The sequence below is a fragment of the Morus notabilis genome, unplaced genomic scaffold (assembly GCF_000414095.1).
Source record: "Morus notabilis unplaced genomic scaffold, ASM41409v2 Scaffold120, whole genome shotgun sequence".
Lineage (NCBI taxonomy): Eukaryota > Viridiplantae > Streptophyta > Magnoliopsida > Rosales > Moraceae > Morus > Morus notabilis.
The window spans coordinates 160,386-180,512 of NW_010367559.1; the positions used below are offsets into that span (position 1 = coordinate 160,386).

At 35.8% G+C, this 20,127-nt stretch overlaps 4 protein-coding genes across 5 annotated transcripts; 1 reads left to right on the plus strand and 3 right to left on the minus strand.

The window, feature by feature from the left end:
- Positions 1 to 4,780: 4,780 nt before the first annotated feature.
- Positions 4,781 to 8,251, minus strand: LOC21398224 (cyclin-L1-1). The gene is made up of 8 exons (XM_024175218.1): positions 7,916 to 8,251; positions 7,735 to 7,816; positions 7,346 to 7,486; positions 7,023 to 7,192; positions 6,561 to 6,834; positions 5,341 to 5,767; positions 5,181 to 5,219; positions 4,781 to 5,080 (listed from the first exon to the last, which is right to left on the minus strand). Exons 1-8 carry the CDS (start codon positions 8,065 to 8,067, stop codon positions 5,016 to 5,018), a joined length of 1,350 nt encoding a protein of 449 aa, XP_024030986.1. The 5' UTR covers positions 8,068 to 8,251; the 3' UTR covers positions 4,781 to 5,015.
- A 1,113-nt stretch (positions 8,252 to 9,364) lies between these two features.
- LOC21398225 (probable U3 small nucleolar RNA-associated protein 11) lies at positions 9,365 to 11,792 on the minus strand. The gene is made up of 10 exons (XM_024175226.1): positions 11,703 to 11,792; positions 11,385 to 11,479; positions 11,195 to 11,285; positions 11,028 to 11,119; positions 10,821 to 10,914; positions 10,649 to 10,728; positions 10,025 to 10,108; positions 9,648 to 9,747; positions 9,462 to 9,563; positions 9,365 to 9,378 (listed from the first exon to the last, which is right to left on the minus strand). Exons 2-9 carry the CDS (start codon positions 11,438 to 11,440, stop codon positions 9,471 to 9,473), a joined length of 690 nt encoding a protein of 229 aa, XP_024030994.1. The 5' UTR covers positions 11,441 to 11,479; positions 11,703 to 11,792; the 3' UTR covers positions 9,365 to 9,378; positions 9,462 to 9,470.
- A 110-nt stretch (positions 11,793 to 11,902) lies between these two features.
- On the plus strand, positions 11,903 to 15,277 carry LOC21398226 (protein TRIGALACTOSYLDIACYLGLYCEROL 3, chloroplastic). Its single transcript, XM_024175222.1, has 10 exons — positions 11,903 to 12,487; positions 12,590 to 12,718; positions 12,881 to 12,976; positions 13,109 to 13,186; positions 13,281 to 13,342; positions 13,470 to 13,545; positions 13,978 to 14,085; positions 14,348 to 14,523; positions 14,618 to 14,702; positions 14,919 to 15,277. Exons 1-10 carry the CDS (start codon positions 12,287 to 12,289, stop codon positions 14,955 to 14,957), a joined length of 1,050 nt encoding a protein of 349 aa, XP_024030990.1. The 5' UTR covers positions 11,903 to 12,286; the 3' UTR covers positions 14,958 to 15,277.
- A 405-nt stretch (positions 15,278 to 15,682) lies between these two features.
- On the minus strand, positions 15,683 to 18,404 carry LOC21398227 (leucine-rich repeat receptor-like protein CLAVATA2). Of its 2 annotated transcripts, XM_024175219.1 has the most exons (2): positions 16,206 to 18,404; positions 15,962 to 16,119 (listed from the first exon to the last, which is right to left on the minus strand). In XM_024175219.1, the coding sequence occupies exons 1-2, from the start codon at positions 18,061 to 18,063 to the stop codon at positions 16,022 to 16,024; spliced, it is 1,956 nt and encodes a 651-aa protein (XP_024030987.1). In that variant the 5' UTR covers positions 18,064 to 18,404; the 3' UTR covers positions 15,962 to 16,021. The 2 variants fall into 2 exon arrangements, with proteins under 2 accessions (XP_010111061.1, XP_024030987.1); XM_010112759.2 differs by having other exon boundaries at positions 15,683 to 18,404.
- Between the last annotated feature and the right edge of the window lie 1,723 nt (positions 18,405 to 20,127).

Here is a 20,127-nt window from a genome sequence, read left to right on the forward strand (position 1 = left end):
TCCTTGATGTTGTCGCCGTTGCCTAGAATCTCCTTAGAAAGGTTGATCAGCGAGCACCACTCGACTTGACGGTTTTCTCCTGAAACCAAAGAAATCTTCTCCCGAAGAACCAACTCGAAAGCGTTCTAACAATTCGTCGCAACACATCAAGCGACATTTAACATTACAATCTCATTCTGATATGGACAAATGTAACTTTTCTGTTTTCAGCCCTGTGTGTTCATTACACGTTCTGCCCTCATCATCACAAACCCTCATACCACTTTGTTTTTCGCCCAACAATCAGCAACACTCTCCCACCAACAATAAGCACACCCAATCATAGTAATATCTCCTCCATTAACCACAAAATCAGGTCACAGTCCCATGACAGTAAAAAGACCATACTCAAGCCTGAAAATCACCAGCCATCAATACCCCAAAAAGTCCACTCTTGATTTTTAGCAATCAAGATCTTTGATTTGCAGCCAATAAACATGACAACTAAAACTTTCCTTAAGAGGCTCACCTATTTGCTGTGCCAGCCAATTTTTTAGCCAATTTGCAACCAATCTGCCAAATATAGGGGTTGTTCTTTTGGAGTATAACTTGAGTGTAGTTTTTGAGTTGAATTTGAGTTATAACTTGAGTTGAAGTTATAATTTGAATAAAGTTGAGTAAAATTGAATAAAGTTAAAATTTAAAAGAACGTGAACTTAAATAAAGTTAAAACTTGAGTTGTCTTTTTTTAAATTTTTTGAACAAAAGAACATGCCCATAATTTTCAACCAATTTGTCAAAAATAAGTCAATACAAAAATGCACTAATAATTTTGTACGCGAGTTTGAGTGTGAAAAGGGAGGTTTTATACGTGATTCTAATAGATTTTTTTAACTTCAGTAGATCGCCCCTCTAGATAATTTCTTTTGTCTCCATCAATTTAATTGCTCACATTTTTGTGTTCTTAATCTTGTCTTTGTCATTCTTCAGAAAAGAAAAAAACAAATACTTGGATTTGACATTCCAAAAAAATAAAAAAACTAAACCATAATCCAAGTCGCTCCACGTTAGACTGTTAGAAGTATAGGTAACGTTTGCACTCTATATATTTCTCAAAATAAAAAAAAAAATGTCCGAAATTTTCTTTTCTTCTTATACAGATAAAATATATACTAGTTGGATGCCATGTGTAAGTACTATTTTACTTGTATGTTTAAGTTTTACTTCTTTTTATTATTGTTTAGTTTATTTAATTTTCATTTTCACAAAATAAAATTCATGGAAATAATAGGTATATATATATATATAACTTTTATGATCTTTATATTTTAATAAATGTGTTTGATAGTTTTTTTTATTTTTAAAAAGAACAAGTCTTAATTTTTTTTCTATTTAATAGTTAATTACAGTTAACTATAATAGATTTAACACATATGAAAAAACAGTAAAAACAGAGTTAAAAGATTAGCAGAATTGTTCGATTTGCTATATCATAAACCCATTGTAGAAATCCATTTTTTTTTTTCAATCACCTCAAAAACAAAGAAGAAATAAGGAATTGGACGGGTTGTGGCATCATCTAAACCGAAAGGCAATAGTAATGAATATATTGTACAGACACAATATGAACCGTTAAAATTCTTAGAGCTCATTTGTTTGCTGTATTTAAATTTATAGTTTTGATTTTATTACAATATTTTTTTCTCATAAAAAATTTAAAATTTAAGAATTACTAACTTAAACGCACAAATCAAACGAACCCTCAATAAAATAGATAACTAAAATATCACACCATGCATAATGCGTAGTACCAACTCTTATCAAATTTCAAGTTCAAAAACAAGGCGCTCAAAGTCCAGACTCCAGAGAGTAGTACTTGCAAAAACATCAAACAAATCCAAACAAAAGTTGTATTCCACAAAAAGTTCATTTAAAATTGAAAGTTCATAACATTTTTCAATCTTAGCTCACGTTTGGTTGAAGATAATGGAATGAAAAGGAAAAACAATTCCTTTCTTAAAACTCAAATCTCTTGTTTGGTTAACAAAATCACTTAAGAAAGGCCTTTCCAATGGAAAGACCATTCACTTATTTTGGTGGAAAAACCATTCATCCAGTGGGGCAGTAGAATTGCTATTTTGAAGTTGGTGGAATTATTTTTTTCCTAACTGCCCTTTTTCTCTTCTAAACATTACACGAAAATCAAAACTCATTTGAATCTCTCTCAGATCCAGCCAAAAGCTGACCTCGAAACTCCATCTCTGACGCTACCGTCAAGCGTCGATGGCCATCATCGGAGTTGGCGTCCACCTCCTAATCCGCCTCAAGCACGGCCAGAGATCGCCAGAGTTGCTTCCTTATAGAGCTCTTAAGCCCTGCCGGACCATCGAAGCTCACGTTCACCATTGAAGCCTGGATCGTGCGCCACTGGCGGTCCACCATCAATATCGACGCTCACCATCAAAGCTTGCCTCTCTCCATTTTTCGTTTCTATTGTCACTTTTCGTCAAATTTCAAAAACTAAAAAAACATGGAAAGAGATGAAACACATAAAGCCGGTTGCTTCTATTGATTGGGCTTTTCAGATTTCTATATGGATTTATTCTTAGTTGTAAATCTGGTGTTATTCATATTGTGTTCGTGTGTGTGTATACAGTTTTTTTTTTTTTTTTTTTTTTTTTTAAGATTTGGGGTTGTTCATTAATGGTTTTCTTACATTTGGGATAAACTTTGAATAATGGTTAGAACTCATAAATAATGATTTTTAGATTTGGGGTTTTCTAGATAAAAGTAATTGTTTTTTTAGATTTTTTTTCACTCTCTAATTCATACTTGACTTGTTCTATGATAGTACATATGCTTATTTGATTGAAGACGATAGTTTATATACTTTAAGGGTATTTTTGTTAAAGTATAATTAATTTTATTCTATTATGAAGCCATTCCATTATTCCAACTAAATATAAGAATCAGTTTTTATCATTTTGTTAGGATTTTTTTTAATTATTATTACGGATCATACGGTGTGAGTTTGGGGGCAAAAAGATGAGAGAATAATGGCCCGTTTAGTTCGCTGATTTTAGTTTTTAATTCGAGTTGAGATGTGATTTTATGTGAGAGTTTTTTACTGTAGTAAAAAAATTAGATGTGATTATTTATGAGAGCTTTTTACTGTAGCAAAACTTGAATTCTAAACTTAAATCAGTGAAATGAACGGGGCCTAAAGAAAAACAATGTAAATACGTTTCCTTTTCAATCTCTTCCGGTCAACTTCTTTTTTCAAGCTCAAAAATAATAAAATAGAATAATAAAAAAAAAATAAAAATCAAATCCTGAAACAAAGTTAAGAGATATTAAACACACAAAAGAGAAGACATTCTAACTCGTATTTTGCCATAGAATAGAGTTAGATACAATTCTTCCATCAGATCAAAAAGGTGAAGGTTCTTCCAAGAGTGGATTGACCACAGCTCCAAGAAAGATGGGAGTTTCGGAGGTATCTTCTATGATCATGAAGATGAAAGGATGATCGGCGACGAAATCTGTACGCGGTGGACTATACATAGAACTAGTCATGTTTTCTTCGTACGTAACAGCTGCAGCTTCAGTTCCATACTCATCAAACGACAATTCTTCTTCTGATATTGTCGGTCCCTCCGCGTTCTCATCATTATGATCAGAGGGTGCAAAAATAGCCCTAAGTTGTGGGTCAGTGGCCTTCGCTTTTAAGATCAGCCTCGCTTTTTAATCCCAAGAGAGACAACAATCGCTCCAAAGTAGATCCTTTCATCCCTGAAGCAACCATGCACAACATGAAGTTGTCGTTTAATTCGTCGTCTTCATTGAGAAGAAATTGCTTCATAATCCGCATATCAACTCCATGGTTTTTTTTTTAATTTTTTTTAACCTAAGCAGTAGAAGCGGGGCCTCATTCGTTTCACTGATTCAAGTTTTACTACAGTAAAAAGCTCTCACAGACAGTCACATCTAACTTTTTTGCTACAGTAAAAAGTTCTCACATAAAATCACATCTCAACTCGAATTCTAAATTCGAATCAGCGAAACGAACGAGACAAATTGTTTACGGTATTTTATGTTACTTCGGGCCCCTATAAGAATAGTGTTTCAAATCCCGTTAGGAGAAGACTTTTTTTTAAAATTTTTTCAGGGAAAAGGTTAAGGATTTCCCTGTACTCTATTTTTTTTCTAATAGTTTACTTTGGATAAAGTTATTTTAATTATTGTTAATTTTTCTAACGGAAAAAAACATATGTTAGTTATTGTTCTAAAAAAACATATGTTATTTATTGTTCTAAAAAAAACATATGTTATTTAATTTTTTTGAAGGTTTTTTTTTTTTTTCGTGTTATGTATATATATCATGATTTTTTATTCTTTTATTCTATTTGATTTTATTTGTAGGGGAGGGTCTTGGCAAAGATCCAATATGCTATAATAGGAAGAGTTGAAATTCAAAAGAAGAATTACCTGTAAATGGATCGAATCCAAATCAGATAAGTAATAAAAAGGTCACATATAATTGACTAAAATTAACGAGAATAAACATATATAAGAGGAGCGAGTCAAAAAAAAAAAAGAGCTACTCCACTTTTTGGTTCCAGTTTCACCGTAGTGATATTTTGATCAGAATCTTTTTTTGAACTCCGTTCTTTTCGCTGATTCGAGTTAATTTTACTACAGTAAAAAACTCTTAAAAACAGTCACATTAAACTTTTTTGCTACAGTAAAAAATTCTCACACAACATCACATCTCAACTCAAATTAACGAACCGAACGGGCCCCTGTCATGTCACTAATTTTTTTTTTTTGAACGGGTCACGCCACAATTTTTATGTCTTTGCATTTATGTCACTGTTATTATGCATTTCCACTGAATTGCTTGATAGTAATAAGATGCTATTTCTGTTGTATAACACGTTCTGCTTGAGGAATGTCATGATCAAAGAAGAAAATGACATTGGCACTGGAAGATGTCCTACAAATTTAACATAAAGAAGGAGGCTTCGAAGATTGGTTCAAGCATGTGAATGATGTCTATAGCGATCCTTGTCCCTTGAATAAGAACTGTGGTAGTCACGATCTGCAATATCGGAAAGGTTGTCAGATGATCTAATTCACACAATCAAGAAACCATTAAAATGAAAAAACAGAACAAAAAACACACACAAATCAAAACAAACCTCTTGACGAGTGATGTCTTGATTTATCCGAATGCCCTCCTGCACTCGACAAAAGAAATTCATAGAAAAGTTATCATTATGCCCTTCACATGAGGCAAATATTGAAAGAAATGTAAACGGGGAAGATGGTTCATAAAATGAGGGAAATTCATTAGACAACCTGAATCCTTTGATCGATCCTTAGAACGATGACGATGGTCCTTATCTCTGTCTCTGTCAGACTCATCTCTCTCTCTTTCCCGGTCAGAATCCCTGCCTCGGTCACGATCCCTAGACTTTATTCTGTCCCTCTCTCTCTCCCTGTCCCTGTCCCTGTCCCTGTCCCTGTCTCTTTCTCTCTCCTTGCTCCTTTCCCCACTTGCTTCTATTCTACGCTCGGATTTGGATTTCTGCATAGACTCTTCTTTTATGTCTCCTTCAACAGGCATATTCTTAGATTCATCACTACTTTTTTTTGACTCCTTCAGTCTGTCACTAGCTACCTTGATCGGTGCATTCTTGGATTCACCAGATTCAGGATTAGCTACTGAATGTTCCTTGGAATTAGAAATATCACCATTAGCTGGTGAGGTACTTTGTGAAACTTCCTACAAAATGGAAAATAAAAACAAATATTCATATGCATGTTATCAATGAAATTTAAGAGTAACAGACTATTGATACAATAGACCATGAGCATACGATTTTCATCTGGAGTTTCCAGCTTGCAGTACTACATGGTTTAACAATCGTTTCTTTTGGCAGCTAGAGTATCAGCTAAGACTTACAGACTAGTGCGGTCTAGTAGAAGAAAAATGTCGCAATCCATTTTCCCAAAATTTCCTCTCTTTTAACAGAGTTACAGACACTATCATTTTCAAAACTCACAGATTACAGAAACAGCAAAAGCATATGCGGTATAGCCCAGGAAAATACCATGGGAAGAATTAAGTTTGAAAACACTCTTTAGTATTGTAAACTTTTAAAATACTAAAACTGTGGTTTGTAAATTTTACTTTTAAAAATACAATTACGACACTGTATGATCTTCAGAAACATGTACTACTGTCCATGGATAAGTATTTTTTTCAGACAACTATACAGGGAGGCCATAAAAGCTCCTATATTCAAAATAGAAGACAGATACCTTATAAAAACTATCCATAGAAAAGAAAATTGGTGTTAACAAATTATTGAGGGACGTATTATGATGTTCTACCTGGTGTTTGTGGTCTAATAAAGCAGTATATCACAAATACATATCTTCCCGCAACAGAGGCAGTTAGCATATCATTCCACAACATGCAGTCAGTAGGCAATTGCAAAGATGGTAAAGAATGCAGAGCCTCAAGCTATGAGTGAATTTTAAATAAATGCAAAGATAAACAAAAAAAGAATTACCTTTTGAAGTGGCTGAGAATGTGAATCCCGTGATTTGTTCGAAAAGGTGAATGAATCACCATCCTTACATACAGGTATGTATTGCGCCTTGGGAAGACTGTACAGGTGAGCCAGAACCCTGCAAACTTCATCAATTCCTGATTTGTCTGCGTCAAATACCTTCCACCACGGAGGGTTCTCCGGAAGGGGTACTTGAAACCTACGAGCAGCAGCATATACAACCCCACAAGCCACAACCTCACTCTTGAATCGAACACACAAGGTCGTACGTAAGCTGTCCCCCAAAATGAGTTGTTTTAAGTAATAGCAAATACCAAGAGCCAAAAAGAAAATTAAAGAGATAATAAGATGCTGCCCAAGCATGTCTTTAGTTACAATGATTATATCATGTTTAAAAACTTCCAAGTCAATTCCAAAACATTCTTTACACCAAACATTGAAAGTAAAATGTCAAGTAAGTACCTGTCATTTGCCAGATTCCAAGCTTCTTGCCTTAATTCTGTAGGAGTTCCGAGGGTAGCCAGGTAATTCGATATAAACTTATGAGGATGTTCAACATGACAAATGAAACCCATCTCTTTCAATGTATGTCTTTCTGTCCTAGTCAACTCCATCTTTAAGTCGGAATATTTCTGGCAAAGAAAACAAAAAGATTGTTCAACAGAAAAAGGAGACTCCATAAAGTATAGCTACTCTTGAATGCTAAGAGAGAGATAGACAGAGTGAAAGAGTCTCTGATATCTCTATGTTTCAAATAGAAGAAAATTTGAATATAAGCTTCTTACCTTTGAATAAGGGTCCAGAATATCTATGGGTAAGTTCTCCCTCCTGCATTCCATTCTGTGGAAAACAATAAGCACTTGTCTAGCTTTCCTAGGGCATTCCTCCAGCTTTGATGCAAGCCAAACACAACTAGCTGCAACTTTCTGCAGACCATATCATACCATAAAAAAGAGTTAAATTTTAAATTCCCCATCAAGAATTGATTATGCAAGTAAATTCTCACAGAATATGTTGACAAAATGGGATTGAAAAACAGGACATTAATCACAAATTTCGAAACAAACATTTTGAGAAACAACCCAGAAGACCCAAATTCAGAAAGTCTTCAATTTCTCTTTCGTAATCTCATAATTTCTGGGCATCCAAACAAAAAAGTCGACGGTCAACGAACCTTGACATTGAAGCGGGCAAATGACTTCTTGCAATAGAAACGATGGAAGAGAACCTGGCCGGTCGCCATTACAGCTTGGGGTCTGAGAAAAAGAAACAATTTTGGCGAACAAAATTAAACAAATTCACATTAAATGAACAAAATCGAAGGGAATTGAAATAAAAGGTGAAAAGGAGCATACAATCGGAGCAAAATTCCGCTTTCTTGAATGAGATCGCAACCATAGATTCGGAGCGTAGTCTCGGTGGCCTCATCAATTCCATCTTTTCTGGATGGAGAATTCTGGAGTTGCTCATCTGTTAGGTAGAAAGTATCTATGGCTGTATAGATCATCTTCAAGCTTGAAATCCCTAACCCTATTCCGAGAATCCACAAAAGCGTTTCAAAATAGTTTTCAAACTCCTCTCCAGTTGCCTGACTAGCTGACAAAGTCCCAACGAAAATGGAAAAAATTTCCTTTGTCCTAATCTGACTGATGTTATTGTCGTTTGCTTAACCCACTACTTTGCTGCTGATTTTTGGGTTGTTCACTAGTGCCAGAAAACTGCGATTTTGATTAAAAGAAAAACAATAAGAATAGAAAATAAAAAGAGTTCCACCAGTTTTTTCCAGTTTACGTCGTTTATAGTAGAGTGCTTTTATTCCGTAATGTCGTTTCTCTTTATTGTTGTCGTTAACTTAGGATATTGTCGTTTCCTAGACGTATTTGTTGTCGTTTATACACTCCTCAGTCGTTTTCTCACTTTTTTTCCGGTGATGTTGCTATTGTACTCAGGGTGTTTAGGCCTGAACCGTTTGGTTCACTGGCTTAAATTTTGTTAATTTAAATTTTTTAATTTGAACAGAAATATTCAAATTATATAATTTAAATTGTAGTTTAAATTGACAGTTAAAGTTTTAATTTTAACAGGAAATAAAATTTAATTTTGTGTTTAGTATGTATAAAAAGTACAGAGAGTTAACACTTTTTACTCTTTAAAAATGATTTGAACGGTTAGACTTGATAAGAGAGCTAAATTCTAAGTTGGATCGTTTAACTCAGTTTAAATGGAAAGTATAATTCTTATCAAAAAGCTAGTTCAAACTTTACTCACTGTTCAAATTGAATTGAACTAAATTAAGGGCTTGATTTTTCTTTTTAATGTCGTTTCTTTAGATTTTTATTTGTTTTTTTCTCTCTGTTCATGTATTTCCTCCTCTCCCCTGTCTGTCGTTTGTGGCAAACCCAAAAGCCTCTGCCATTGAAACTTCGCTATTGTAAACGGCAGCGTTTGAGCTGTTTGTTTTTGCATCTCAAAGTGGCAATTGCTCTATGACTGTAGAAATGAAAAAGAAATCGCTAAAATAAACATGTGAATTCCTTCAAATAAGTTGTATTAATCTCCCCAATTCTCCCAAAAAAAGCTCATTAGTCATACACCATACAAAATTACGCTTGGCACCGCCAAGTGAAGATGCGAAAAAATATTAATCTAAACTAGATTGGAGTTCTTGAGAAACATTACATATTTGCCCCAAAGTATGTAACATCTATTATAAGATACCATTACGCCTGTATTATGAACCATGTTCTTTCTGTAATTTTCCACGTACATGCAATCTTCATCCACTTCTTCAACCACAGGCTTTGTTGACGTCCATAATCTGCAAAGAAGCATCTCTAAGATGTTGAAACATAATTGTAACTAGAATTTCATAAGATTATATTGATTAAAACGGCTAATTACCTTTGTTTTTCATCGTTTCCGCTCTGCCCGCCACTTGTAAACAGGTTTGGATGTTGGAGAGACAATCTCATCCTCCCGTAGTTTACGCTTTCGGCCCTTTTTCTGTTTGTTAAATGGGGTCTTTTATTACCACTGAATTAATCATATAAGTAACGCAAAAGCATGGCGAGTTTTAGATGTCAATACCTGCAACTCCTTTTGCATTGCCATATCCATGTAGATCTTCTCCAACTCGTTGACTCTATTTCTCCTTGCTTCTAGCTCTCTGTAGGAAGCAGCTGTTTTCCTGTTCATGGAAGATAAAAGAATATGAGATCTAGACATAATAGGCTGCCTACAATTTGGGATAAGTTTTCACTCGTGAAGCATATCAAGAGGTACCATGATATTTGAAAATTTGAATAATCATAAGAGATGCTTAAGATGAGTATGAATAGATAGAGCCATGAACACTTTGACGAAAAGAAAAAAAAAAAAAAAAGAAAAGAAGAGAAGAAGAAGAAGAAAAGGAAACTAATTTTGGAGACTATAAGCGGATTAACTTGTGCTGAAATTCTTTATACCTCTTGATTCGATCAGGAATATCCGCAGAAGCTGGCAGTTTTTCATGGTTTGAAGAACGTGACTGAAGCTCTTTAGCCTCATCCCTACAACAAATGGTTAAAAGACTTAAAAGACAAATATTGAAATATATCAACAAATTAAAACAGAACATATGAAAGAAATGACATGATCTAAAATTCAGCACAGTGACAAGGGGAGATGTCTTAATCCTAAACACTAAATGCAGATTGAGAAGCAAGCATCCAGGCTAATGAAATTTGGTGCTGTAGGAGCTTCTATGAAGTTGCTTTGTCAACAAAATGAGAAGTTTTTCTAGTAATGGAAGTTTTGACTAGGTAAGCAATAACCTAACAACAAGAAGAATAGAGTAAATCATTCCAAAGTATTGAACCTCAGCACCCAATGGCAAGGGTGTCCAAAACCAATCAATAGAGTGAATCATCTAATCAAGGAAGATACAATAGTAAGTTCAACTCTTCAAGGAAAAGACAAACACACAAAGAAAAATTAAAAAAGACCGCAACAATGACTTCACACAGTCACATTAGATGAAAGTTTAATCGAGTAACAGTTAGATATGATGCTGAAAACAAGAATTAGAGAAAAGGAGCTCGAGATCATACCGATCTTCAGCAAAGTAAACATGTCTCTTTGATGGCTGGTTATCAGTAGACTGTAGCGTGGCATTCAGCTTTTCAACTCTCTGCAATAAACGAGACCATTATCAACCCAAGAGACATAAGAACTATAAAACTTTTTACAAGACCATAGCTTCTTAATAAAATCAATTATTACCTTTTTCTCACTCTGCGCTTTCTGAAGTACATATCCAATGTCTTGGGTCTTCATAAGCATAAGCTCTTCCTGAGTGTATTTGTTTGCTTCACCCCTGTATTACATAAAAACATGAGAATTTGTCATTTGGGTATCCAGTAAAAGCAAATAACACTTTTATCCCAGCTTAAAAAAAATAAAAAAATAAAAAATAAATAAACTACTTACTGTACTTTATGGACTCCATCAAAAGTTCGTGACTTGATCATCTTGAAGTAAAATTCATCTGGGTTTCTGAAGGCCGCTTTCTCTTTAAGTCTCTGAGGAGTGACCAAGCAAACAAATCAGGTTAAGCCAAAAATAGGAAAAATGCATAAAGGCTTCCAAGTTTCTACCTGTATAGTCTCCTCCTTTTTGTGGTACGCCTTTGCACGCTCAACATAGTCCTTGTGTTTCTCAAGATGCCCAAATTTTTTCCTTGCTTGTCTGAAATTGAAAAAAAAATAAAAAATAAAACAAACCCAGAAATCCCTCATGTTTCAAATGTATAACGTTAACAAGAAAAGAGAATTTCTGGTCACTCACGGTTGAGCTCGTTCCTTGTGAGCTCGTCTGCTCACAGCATTCCTCAACGATGACATTTTTGATAAATAGCGAGAGAAACCACCACAAATTTCACTCTAAAAAGCAACGAAAAAAAAAAGAAAAGGCTTTAATTCAGACAATTCCCAAGTATGTGAAATCCAAGACGAAAGAAGTTATGGAAAAAAAGAAAAAAAAGAAAAGAAAAATAGGGTTCTTGAGAAGATTATGAACAAAAACAAACCCAAAAAAATTAAATCCAATTTCAGGCTAAAAAATGACGAATTCCAAAGGGAAGAAACGAAAAGGGATGGGTTTTACCTTAATCTTTCCTCGCGGCGGAGAAAGATCGTATTTGGTTGGCGAACGAAAACCGCAGAGACGGAGAGGGTTTTAGCTGAATGAAGGACGTGTTTGTTTGGACGGTTGATGAGCAGGGGCAAAAGTGTAAAATTGAAAATAGACTAGGGGTATAAATGGAAAATCACAATTTATTTGTTCTTCGTTTCGCTGCTGGACTTGGAATGGAAACAGGAAAGTAAGAAGAAACCTCAGTGAGGCTTTAATAGGATTCAACAGCGTGATATACAAAGATCTTCATATTAAATAATATATAAATCTTTCTTTTTCTTTTCTTTTTCTCTTCTCCAAAGCTGTCGTTGAAGTGGGAATCCAAGAAGCCCACAGATTTAAAAAAAAAAAAAACGCCTATTGAATCTACAGCCGCCACCGGAGGCTAATTTGGGTTTCTGTAAGATTTTGTAATTCTGGAAAATCTCCTTCATCAAAGTCACAGGAATCCCAGTTCCGAAAAATCGCGTTTTGCTTTCTCTTTTTCGATTAATCAGTCTGGGTGTGCTTGAAATTCAGAAATTCCGGTGACCCAGAAGCCGATTGGTCTGAATATGTTGGTTTCTCTGTCGAGTCCATCAGGCATGTGTCCTATGATGGTGCCCAATGACTCTTTTCGATCCCTTAGATTTTCAAGAACGATGCTTTCCCACAGTTATAATAAGCAAAGGAAAGAGCTTAACACCGTCATTTGTGCTTGCATGGCGCCTCCACAGAACTTGAGGAACGACGGTTCCTATGCCACCAAATTCAATGTAAGTAGAAACCAAATTCCTCCGGTTTTTGTCTTTTCAAAGTTTTTGATTTTATCGGGCTCTTGTAATTCGTGTCTTACGCATTCGAAATTTCCGATGTAGTCGCATTCGAAATCGGAGGATTTGAGTAGAATTCGGGATTCCGAGGATGATTCTGATGTTCTGATCGAGTGTAGAGACGTGTACAAGTCGTTTGGCGAGAAGCATATATTGAGAGGTGTGAACTTCAAGGTGAATCTAATTCTGTGTATGAATTTTTTAGGAACTTACTAGTTTCTTTGGTTTTGATGACATATCTGAATAATGACTACGATGCCATTTTTGCTCAGTGATTTCTGTTAATGATGCATTATTTTTGTCTTCATGCACATTCTTGGATTTTACTTTGTTTAGATCAGACATGGTGAAGCTGTTGGGATAATTGGGCCTTCCGGAACTGGGAAGTCTACAGTTTTGAAGATTATTGCAGGACTTCTAACCCCAGACAAGGTAAATATGTTATATGGTTTCATGAAGTAATTCTTGCTTACTATTGTTTTTGTTTGATGCTTTGGTGAGTTTTGGTGGGCTTTGCATTATGCTGGGGATCTTTTTCTGATTGAAATGCTGTTCAATGAGCAGGGAGAGGTTTACATTCGAGGTAGAAAGAGGGCTGGTTTGATCAGTGATGACGAGATATCTGGTTTACGAATTGGATTGGTAGAATTTGCTTTCAGCTTGTATATTATTGATGGTTCTCTTTATTTCTCATCTGGGAGAGTTTTTTCTTATGCATTCATCCGTAACTTAACAGGTATTTCAGAGTGCAGCTCTATTTGATTCTCTCACTGTTCGCGAAAATGTCGGTTTCCGTCTGTAAGAAATCGTTTTTATACTTTAGTCATCTCTTGATATTTATATTGTCTGTTTTTATTTATTTATTTATTTATGCATTACATTCTATGAAGAAAAGAGGTAGAGTTGAATCTTGTCAATTTTGTAGATATGAAAACTCGAGCATGTCAGAGGATCAAATTTCAAATCTCGTGACAGAAAGCTTGGCTGCTGTTGGACTAAAGGTATGCTCAAATATGCCAACTTACCAGCCTGGCTAGAGTTAACATTTCCCTAATTTGTCACTTTGCTTTGTGAAGACCAACTTGGTTTTCTCTCTATAGATTTCAACTATCTTATTGAAATCTGGAATGATTGATCGGTTCAGATGAGTACTACCCTGTGTGGTTTTCCTTATCTTTACACCTTCTCCTAAGGTAGTCGGAGTGAAAAATGAGTTAGATGCTTGGGATCATATCAATGTGATTTATGGTTTCTGATTTTATCCACTGCAGCTTATAGAACAAAAGTTAATGTAACTAGATTTCCCTGATTAGAAGTGACTAGAAGAGACTACCCCTTGATTTGCTTTGCAATCTTCCCTTGGTTATGTCTGCACTTGCATATCCTTTGGATTATTATTATTATTTTTTGGCTGAAATTCAATGTTACATCAGGGAGTTGAAGATCGATTACCTTCTGAGTTGTCTGGTGGAATGAAAAAAAGAGTCGCCTTAGCTCGGTCTATAATTTGTGATACTACAAATGCAGCTATAGAGCCAGAGGTATGATTAGCTTATTATTGTGGTTTTCTGCTCAAGACTTCTTTTCTATCAGCATGATTGATAGATAACTTACTGAAAATACTGCTTCTCGTCATTCACATGATTTATGTGTATGACTTTAACATGTGCATAGTCCACATGGTCAAAAAATGGTGCATATGCAAACCAACCTGACTCTGGTTCTTTATATATTGATTTCAAAAAGTTGTCAAAATCTTTAAAAGAACTCTGTCTCTAATATTCTTATAAACCCTTGGAACAGGTTCTTCTGTATGATGAACCTACGGCTGGTCTTGATCCTATTGCATCTACTGTTGTTGAAGATCTCATACGATCTGTCCACATGAAAGGTGAGGATGCTGTTGGAGAGCCTGGGAATATTGCTTCATTCGTGGTTGTTACCCACCAACATAGTACTATTAGAAGAGCCGTTGACAGGTTATGCTCTTTTGTTCTGAATTTTTTTGTTTCTTGTTTGTCATGTGATAGGTTACAAGCATTCCTAAATGAACAACTTGTTCATTGTATGTAGGTTAATATTTCTCTATGAAGGGAAGATTGTTTGGCAAGGGATGACTCATGAATTCACAACATCAACAAATCCAATCGTCCGACAGGTAATTACAAGAATAGTTTTTGCTCAAATGTGTCTTAGAAGACCTATGCAATTCTAATTGCCTAGATTCATTACATATCCTTTTTCCTTTATAATTTGTTTTCCTCTTACGAAATGACTTTTTATCCTTCTATCACATGGCTCTCTCAATGCATAATTCGAGCATCACAATGGTTTTAAGCAGCCATGTAATGTTGTTCATCACGTGTCTTTTCAGTTTGCATCTGGGAGCTTGGATGGCCCGATTAAATACTAGCATCGATGTCGAGGTTTTAGTGTTGTAGAATAGATTACTAGGCATACTCATTGATATCTGGGTCCACTGTGGCTTCCAGAAAGGAGTGCTGGGAAATCATCAGATGAGTTTGCAGAAATAACAACTTTTGCCATCCTTTGCATACTTAAGAAGAAATTTGAGCCGATGAATCAAGTCCCCCATATTTTAGACCACACTCTTGGGTGCAAACTTGATTCAGAAAGATCTTAGATGAACATTATTGTGAATGATTGTTGTAATCTTTGGGATGGTAGAACTATTTTTATTTTTGATATTTATATTCAACCAATTCTTTCTAATTTTTCTTTCTAGTATGAACTTGGGCACCTGTTTTCTAAAATATATGGAATGATCATTCCTCAGAAATTGACACTGAATGCTCGTCCTAATATCGTGATAGATTAACTTGAGAGAGTAACAAATCTAAAACTGTTATGTCAATGCACATGAAGTCACTGTTTTTGTTGTCTATGGTCTGGCTCTGAACAAATCATCTAAACTGTTCCAAAGTTGTTAAATGACAAACAAGGCGAGGCAAGAATCATATAAACCTCTCTTCTTCCCCCACCTTTATTCCTACACTTTGAAAACAAAATCTATTATGACCAGGCAATCATTCAGAGTTAAGAACTGTAGGGGTCAGGCGTTTTACACAATCATGTAGGAAAGGGCACGAATCCAACAGGAAATAATATAAGCCGGGTTGAGTAATATAGTGGCGTTTCAACATGAATAGCAGCTTTTTGGCAAACATGGAAAAACAAATTCTTCCATCACTAGGAGGCTCAAATTTCATTCATATCTTAGCAAGAAAACTTGGCTGCTTACAAACAGGGTAATAATGTTTATCTACAACTCACAATTTTCATATTTTCATGCAAACATTGCATCAAACTTTTGTCTGGAGAACGTAGTTTCTGGCTCGAGGAGAGCAAAATAGAGCCACAACCCCAGAGTAGAAGCTTACAAAAGTACTCAAACAGAAAACCCAAATAGAAATTGGACCCTCATCCTTTTCTCCTCCAAATACTTTCCCTGGAACCTTAGGAAGGCCTTCTGTGTAACACCCTCCACCAGAGGCCTCCACGCACAAGTCCGGGTTTCCGGCAAATGCCCCTGGAAACCTTGAATATCCTTGCTTCTTTGGAACAAAACCAGAGAAACAGTTATATGATAAATTTAGAAGAGTCAGATCTTGGAGGCTGGAAATGTTTCCTGGGATCTGACCTGACAAAGAATTATGTGACAAGTCCAATGCTTTTAAGCTCTTCATCTTCTCCAAATTGGAAACTTGACCATTGAGAAAATTGTATGATAGATTCAAATATTCCAAGCCCTGCAATCCAAACACACCTGCTGGAACTTTCCCACGTAGCATATTACTAGAGAAGTCAATTCCAACTGTTGACGATAGAGTGTAACTGAATCGTAGTTCACTGCTACCAGCAATAAAAATAGAAACTTTGCTGTCCAGATTGCGCATTGTGAAAGTTGGTTCTGTAGGTAGTTTGCCAATGTCCTCTCTGTCGTTGAAGCTCAAGCTGATGTTGAAGTTACTATCTGGTATGAAACCAGAGAATTTGTTGCCCGACAAATCCATCATTTGGATCGTCTCGAAGGTGAAAAACCAACTGGGGAGACCTCCATTGAAATTGTTATGGGCCAGGGAGATATACCTGAGGTTAGACCATTTGGTTATCGCGTCATTTAGACTTCCAGAGAGATTGTTGGAGCTGAAATCTACAATCTCCAGTGATTTACAACCCGCCAAAGTGAGTGGGATCTCACCAGAAATCTTGTTGTTGCTGATGTCCAGTATCTTCAAGCTGTCCAATGCATCGAGCTCTGGTTGGATTTCACCCGAAAGATTGTTGTCGTTCAGTTTCAATGCAAGAAGCTGAAAGCAACCAACAATGTTCAATGGAATCGATCCTGACAAGGTATTGTGCGATAAATCGATCACTTGGAGATAAGTCAAGTTCCCAATTCTCGCAGGAATCTCCCCAACAAGAAGATTGTGCGAAAGAAACAATGCCTGCAAACTTTTAAGTTCGGTAATCTTCAAAGGGATTTCTCCAGAGAAACGGTTGTGAGACAGGTCAAGAAGAAGCAGCCCGGATTTCTCCGTCGTGACAGCAATCTTGCTTGGAAGAGGACCAAAAAAATCATTGTTGCTCAAGTCCAAGATGAATAGCTTCTCCGAAAACACAAGTCTAGGAGGTATCTTATAGGTCAAATGATTGAATGAGAGGTTTAGGTGATTCAAAGCCGTGAGTGAAGCAATACATGTAGGTAATCCACCCGCAATTGAATTGTTAGCTAACTTCAGAACGCTAAGAGACTGAACTGCAGCAGAGAAACAAGGCAAAGTACCCGAAAACTGATTGGACTCGAGATTAAGAAAAACCAAAGATTGGTGAAAATCAGGAAGACTACCAGATAAACCATTATTCCCAAGATCCAAATGCTTCAAAGATTCCAAGTACAACAACCTCTGAGGAATTTCCCCTCTAAATGAATTAAAACCCATATCAAGTTTTTCCAACTTGGTTGAGAAATTACCAATCCACCAAGGAATAATCCCTCCCAAATCCTTATTTCCATTCAAAACAAGTTCTCTCAACTGGCTAAGCCTCATGAGAGAATCAGGCAAAACACCATTAAACCTATTATGACTAAGATTAAGAGTTTTGAGATTCTGCAGATTACCAAAACACAAAGGAACTGAACCGGTGAAGTTGTTCTGAGACAAAACCAGCTGCTCAAGAAACTGAAGCCTGCAAAAATTTGGGTGAAATTGGCCTGACAAGTTCATGTTGGTGAAGTTGATTGAAACCACACGGCCCGCCTGATTGTCGCAGGTGATTCCGGTCCAGTTGGTGCAGTTAGAGCCAACCCAAGTTGAGAAGCTCCGGTTAGGGTCCTGAACCGATGACTTGAACAGTAAAAGTGAGGTTTTGTCATCTGGGTCAATATCAACAGACTCGGAAAGCATGAAAAACGACAACATGACGAACATGAGTGGCACCGCATGCAATTTCTGAGCTCTACAGGTGAAATAGGACAAAACCCATTTCTTTCCCATGAGCGAAAGATGGATTGAAGAGAAGGGTTTTGGCTTTTAAGAGAGTAAAGTGAGAGAAAGGAAAGAACTGAAGAACAACTAACAACAGTTGAGTGGCAAGAGACGTAAAATTAGACCTTCATAGGGGTCAAAAGCCAAAACCTTTCTTCCTGGACAAGTGAAAGGAGAAAATACAAATGCAGAAACAGAAACAGAAACAGAAAGAGAGAGAATTGCAGATGAAGAAGAAAGGGAAAGGGAAAAAAAAAATGGAAGAATGAGAAAGAATATTAGGACTGTTCTTCTGCTTTACTTTACTCAGTGGAAAAAACAGACATTCTCTTTCTATCTTTGTTGTGGTTTAAGAGGAGTAAAGAGAGTAATAATAAATGTGTGTAAACTAAAAGCCATTAAAGTGAGCTTTGGAATCTATAAATCATTCTCTCTTTCTCTCTCTAGAGAGTTTTTTCGATGTTTCCCTATTTTGCTGTTTTAACAGCGAGAGGAGAGAGAGCACATGTTGGGAAGTCATAGGATTTGAGATACATTCTTCTTTCTGATTGGTGACATTGCCTAACTACTTTAATTATCACTATGCGCGTGCCTTTACGCGCCGCTTTTGCTGGGATTTAGAATGGATGAACCCCGGGTGTTGTGTTGGGTCCAATGATGCTTTGGGCTGGACCACTTCAACACTTGGCCCGTTGCTTCAGGTTTTGGGCCACAAACAGGAGCTAGGATGACTTTCCTTTCAAAAAGGCCGACAACTTCTGCTGGGATTAGTGCTGAGTTCGGTCAGACAGCCTTACCCCGTGGCCCACCTCTTTGGCCCAGTGTCTTGTCAGGCATTCTGAGCCGAGCTGGGCTAGATCTCAGACACGTGTGATCCGACAGCCCGACCCATATATTATCGGTGAAAGAATTATGGGCTCTCTAACCGTCTAGCAAAATTTTATTAGTAGAGTTCAAATATAGCAAAATTTTTAAAATATTACAAAAATAATACAAATTTGATATTATTAAAATAATGACTATATTATTATATAATATAAAACGTGGCATTTTTATGAAAATGTTATATTATTTTTACTATATTTATAATATTCTGAAAATTTTGTTAAATTTTAAATATAACTTTTGTCATATCGCGTAATTATTACAAGAAGTATTTTTGTACAAAATACATGGGTCGACCGAGGATTTTACGGCACTAGTTGGGAGTGTTATTATAATATTTTTAATAGAATTTGGGAGTGGGAGTATTATTAGTCGAAGTAAAAGTTAAAAATAAATAAATAAATCAAATTCTAGATAAATAAATAGTATAGTATGTACCTATAAAAACTATTTTTGTATCGCCAAATTCTAATTGAATTTCGTATTTTGATGGATCAAACGTTATTTTGCTCGAAAGAGAAAACCTTTTGTCTTTGATCGTTTCTAATCTTTCTTAGTCAAATCAAAAAAATGTAAGCTTAAAGTTGTTCTAGTTCTTCGCTAGAATCTACATGACAACCAGCTTATCAAAAATTAGGTCATAACCTGTCTTTCAGGTGTACTACATGGTATTACTGGTTACACATTGATGTGCAAATTACGCTCTTGATACTTAGAGGACTTTTGTTTTATGTATTCAGAATCATTCTCGTTTTGCATGTATTTTTTGTGGGAGAAAATACTGTAAAAAACTATAAATCATGATTCACAATCAGTGACGAATATAGAAAACAAACGTCCCATTATAAATTATTACAACAAACGTGCATGGGAGCATTTTGTTTGTAGACTGTCCTAGTTAACGATTTAGGTCCAAATCGTCCTTGCTAGTTGCCACAACACCTCTTTTAGTTTCCAATGGTAGACCAAAGGGTTTCATCTATATTCTTCCCCAGCCAAACCTGAAATAATTTTCATTGGAAAAATTGATAACGACAAAAAAAGTGAGTCATTACTCACTTCAAATAATTTGCTGATAAAAAAAGAGATTTGCCGGCATGTAAAACATTTTTGATTTCTTTTTCCTGTTTATGAGTAGCATATATTAGGTGGGGTGAAACTTGAGAGAAGATCAGGTTGTTGGATAAT

Excerpts from the sequence above, each read along its gene's own strand:
- LOC21398224 (XM_024175218.1), bottom strand. The coding sequence starts at position 8,067 with ATGATCTATACAGCCATAGATACTTTCTACCTAACAGATGAGCAACTC. Across the intron at positions 7,817-7,915 it reads AGCGGAATTTTGCTCCGATT|ACCCCAAGCTGTAATGGCGA; the intron begins GTATGCTCCTTT and ends TCTTTTTCTCAG. Across the intron at positions 5,081-5,180 it reads AAGACATCACTCGTCAAGAG|ATCGTGACTACCACAGTTCT; the intron begins GTTTGTTTTGAT and ends CCGATATTGCAG.
- LOC21398227 (XM_010112759.2), bottom strand. The coding sequence starts at position 18,063 with ATGGGAAAGAAATGGGTTTTGTCCTATTTCACCTGTAGAGCTCAGAAA.
- LOC21398225 (XM_024175226.1), bottom strand. The coding sequence starts at position 11,440 with ATGTCATCGTTGAGGAATGCTGTGAGCAGACGAGCTCACAAGGAACGA. Across the intron at positions 10,915-11,027 it reads GATGGAGTCCATAAAGTACA|GGGTGAAGCAAACAAATACA; the intron begins GTAAGTAGTTTA and ends TATGTAATACAG. Across the intron at positions 9,564-9,647 it reads CAATGCAAAAGGAGTTGCAG|AAAAAGGGCCGAAAGCGTAA; the intron begins GTATTGACATCT and ends TTTAACAAACAG.
- LOC21398226 (XM_024175222.1), top strand. The coding sequence starts at position 12,287 with ATGTTGGTTTCTCTGTCGAGTCCATCAGGCATGTGTCCTATGATGGTG. Across the intron at positions 12,977-13,108 it reads GACTTCTAACCCCAGACAAG|GGAGAGGTTTACATTCGAGG; the intron begins GTAAATATGTTA and ends TTCAATGAGCAG. Across the intron at positions 14,086-14,347 it reads ATGCAGCTATAGAGCCAGAG|GTTCTTCTGTATGATGAACC; the intron begins GTATGATTAGCT and ends CCCTTGGAACAG.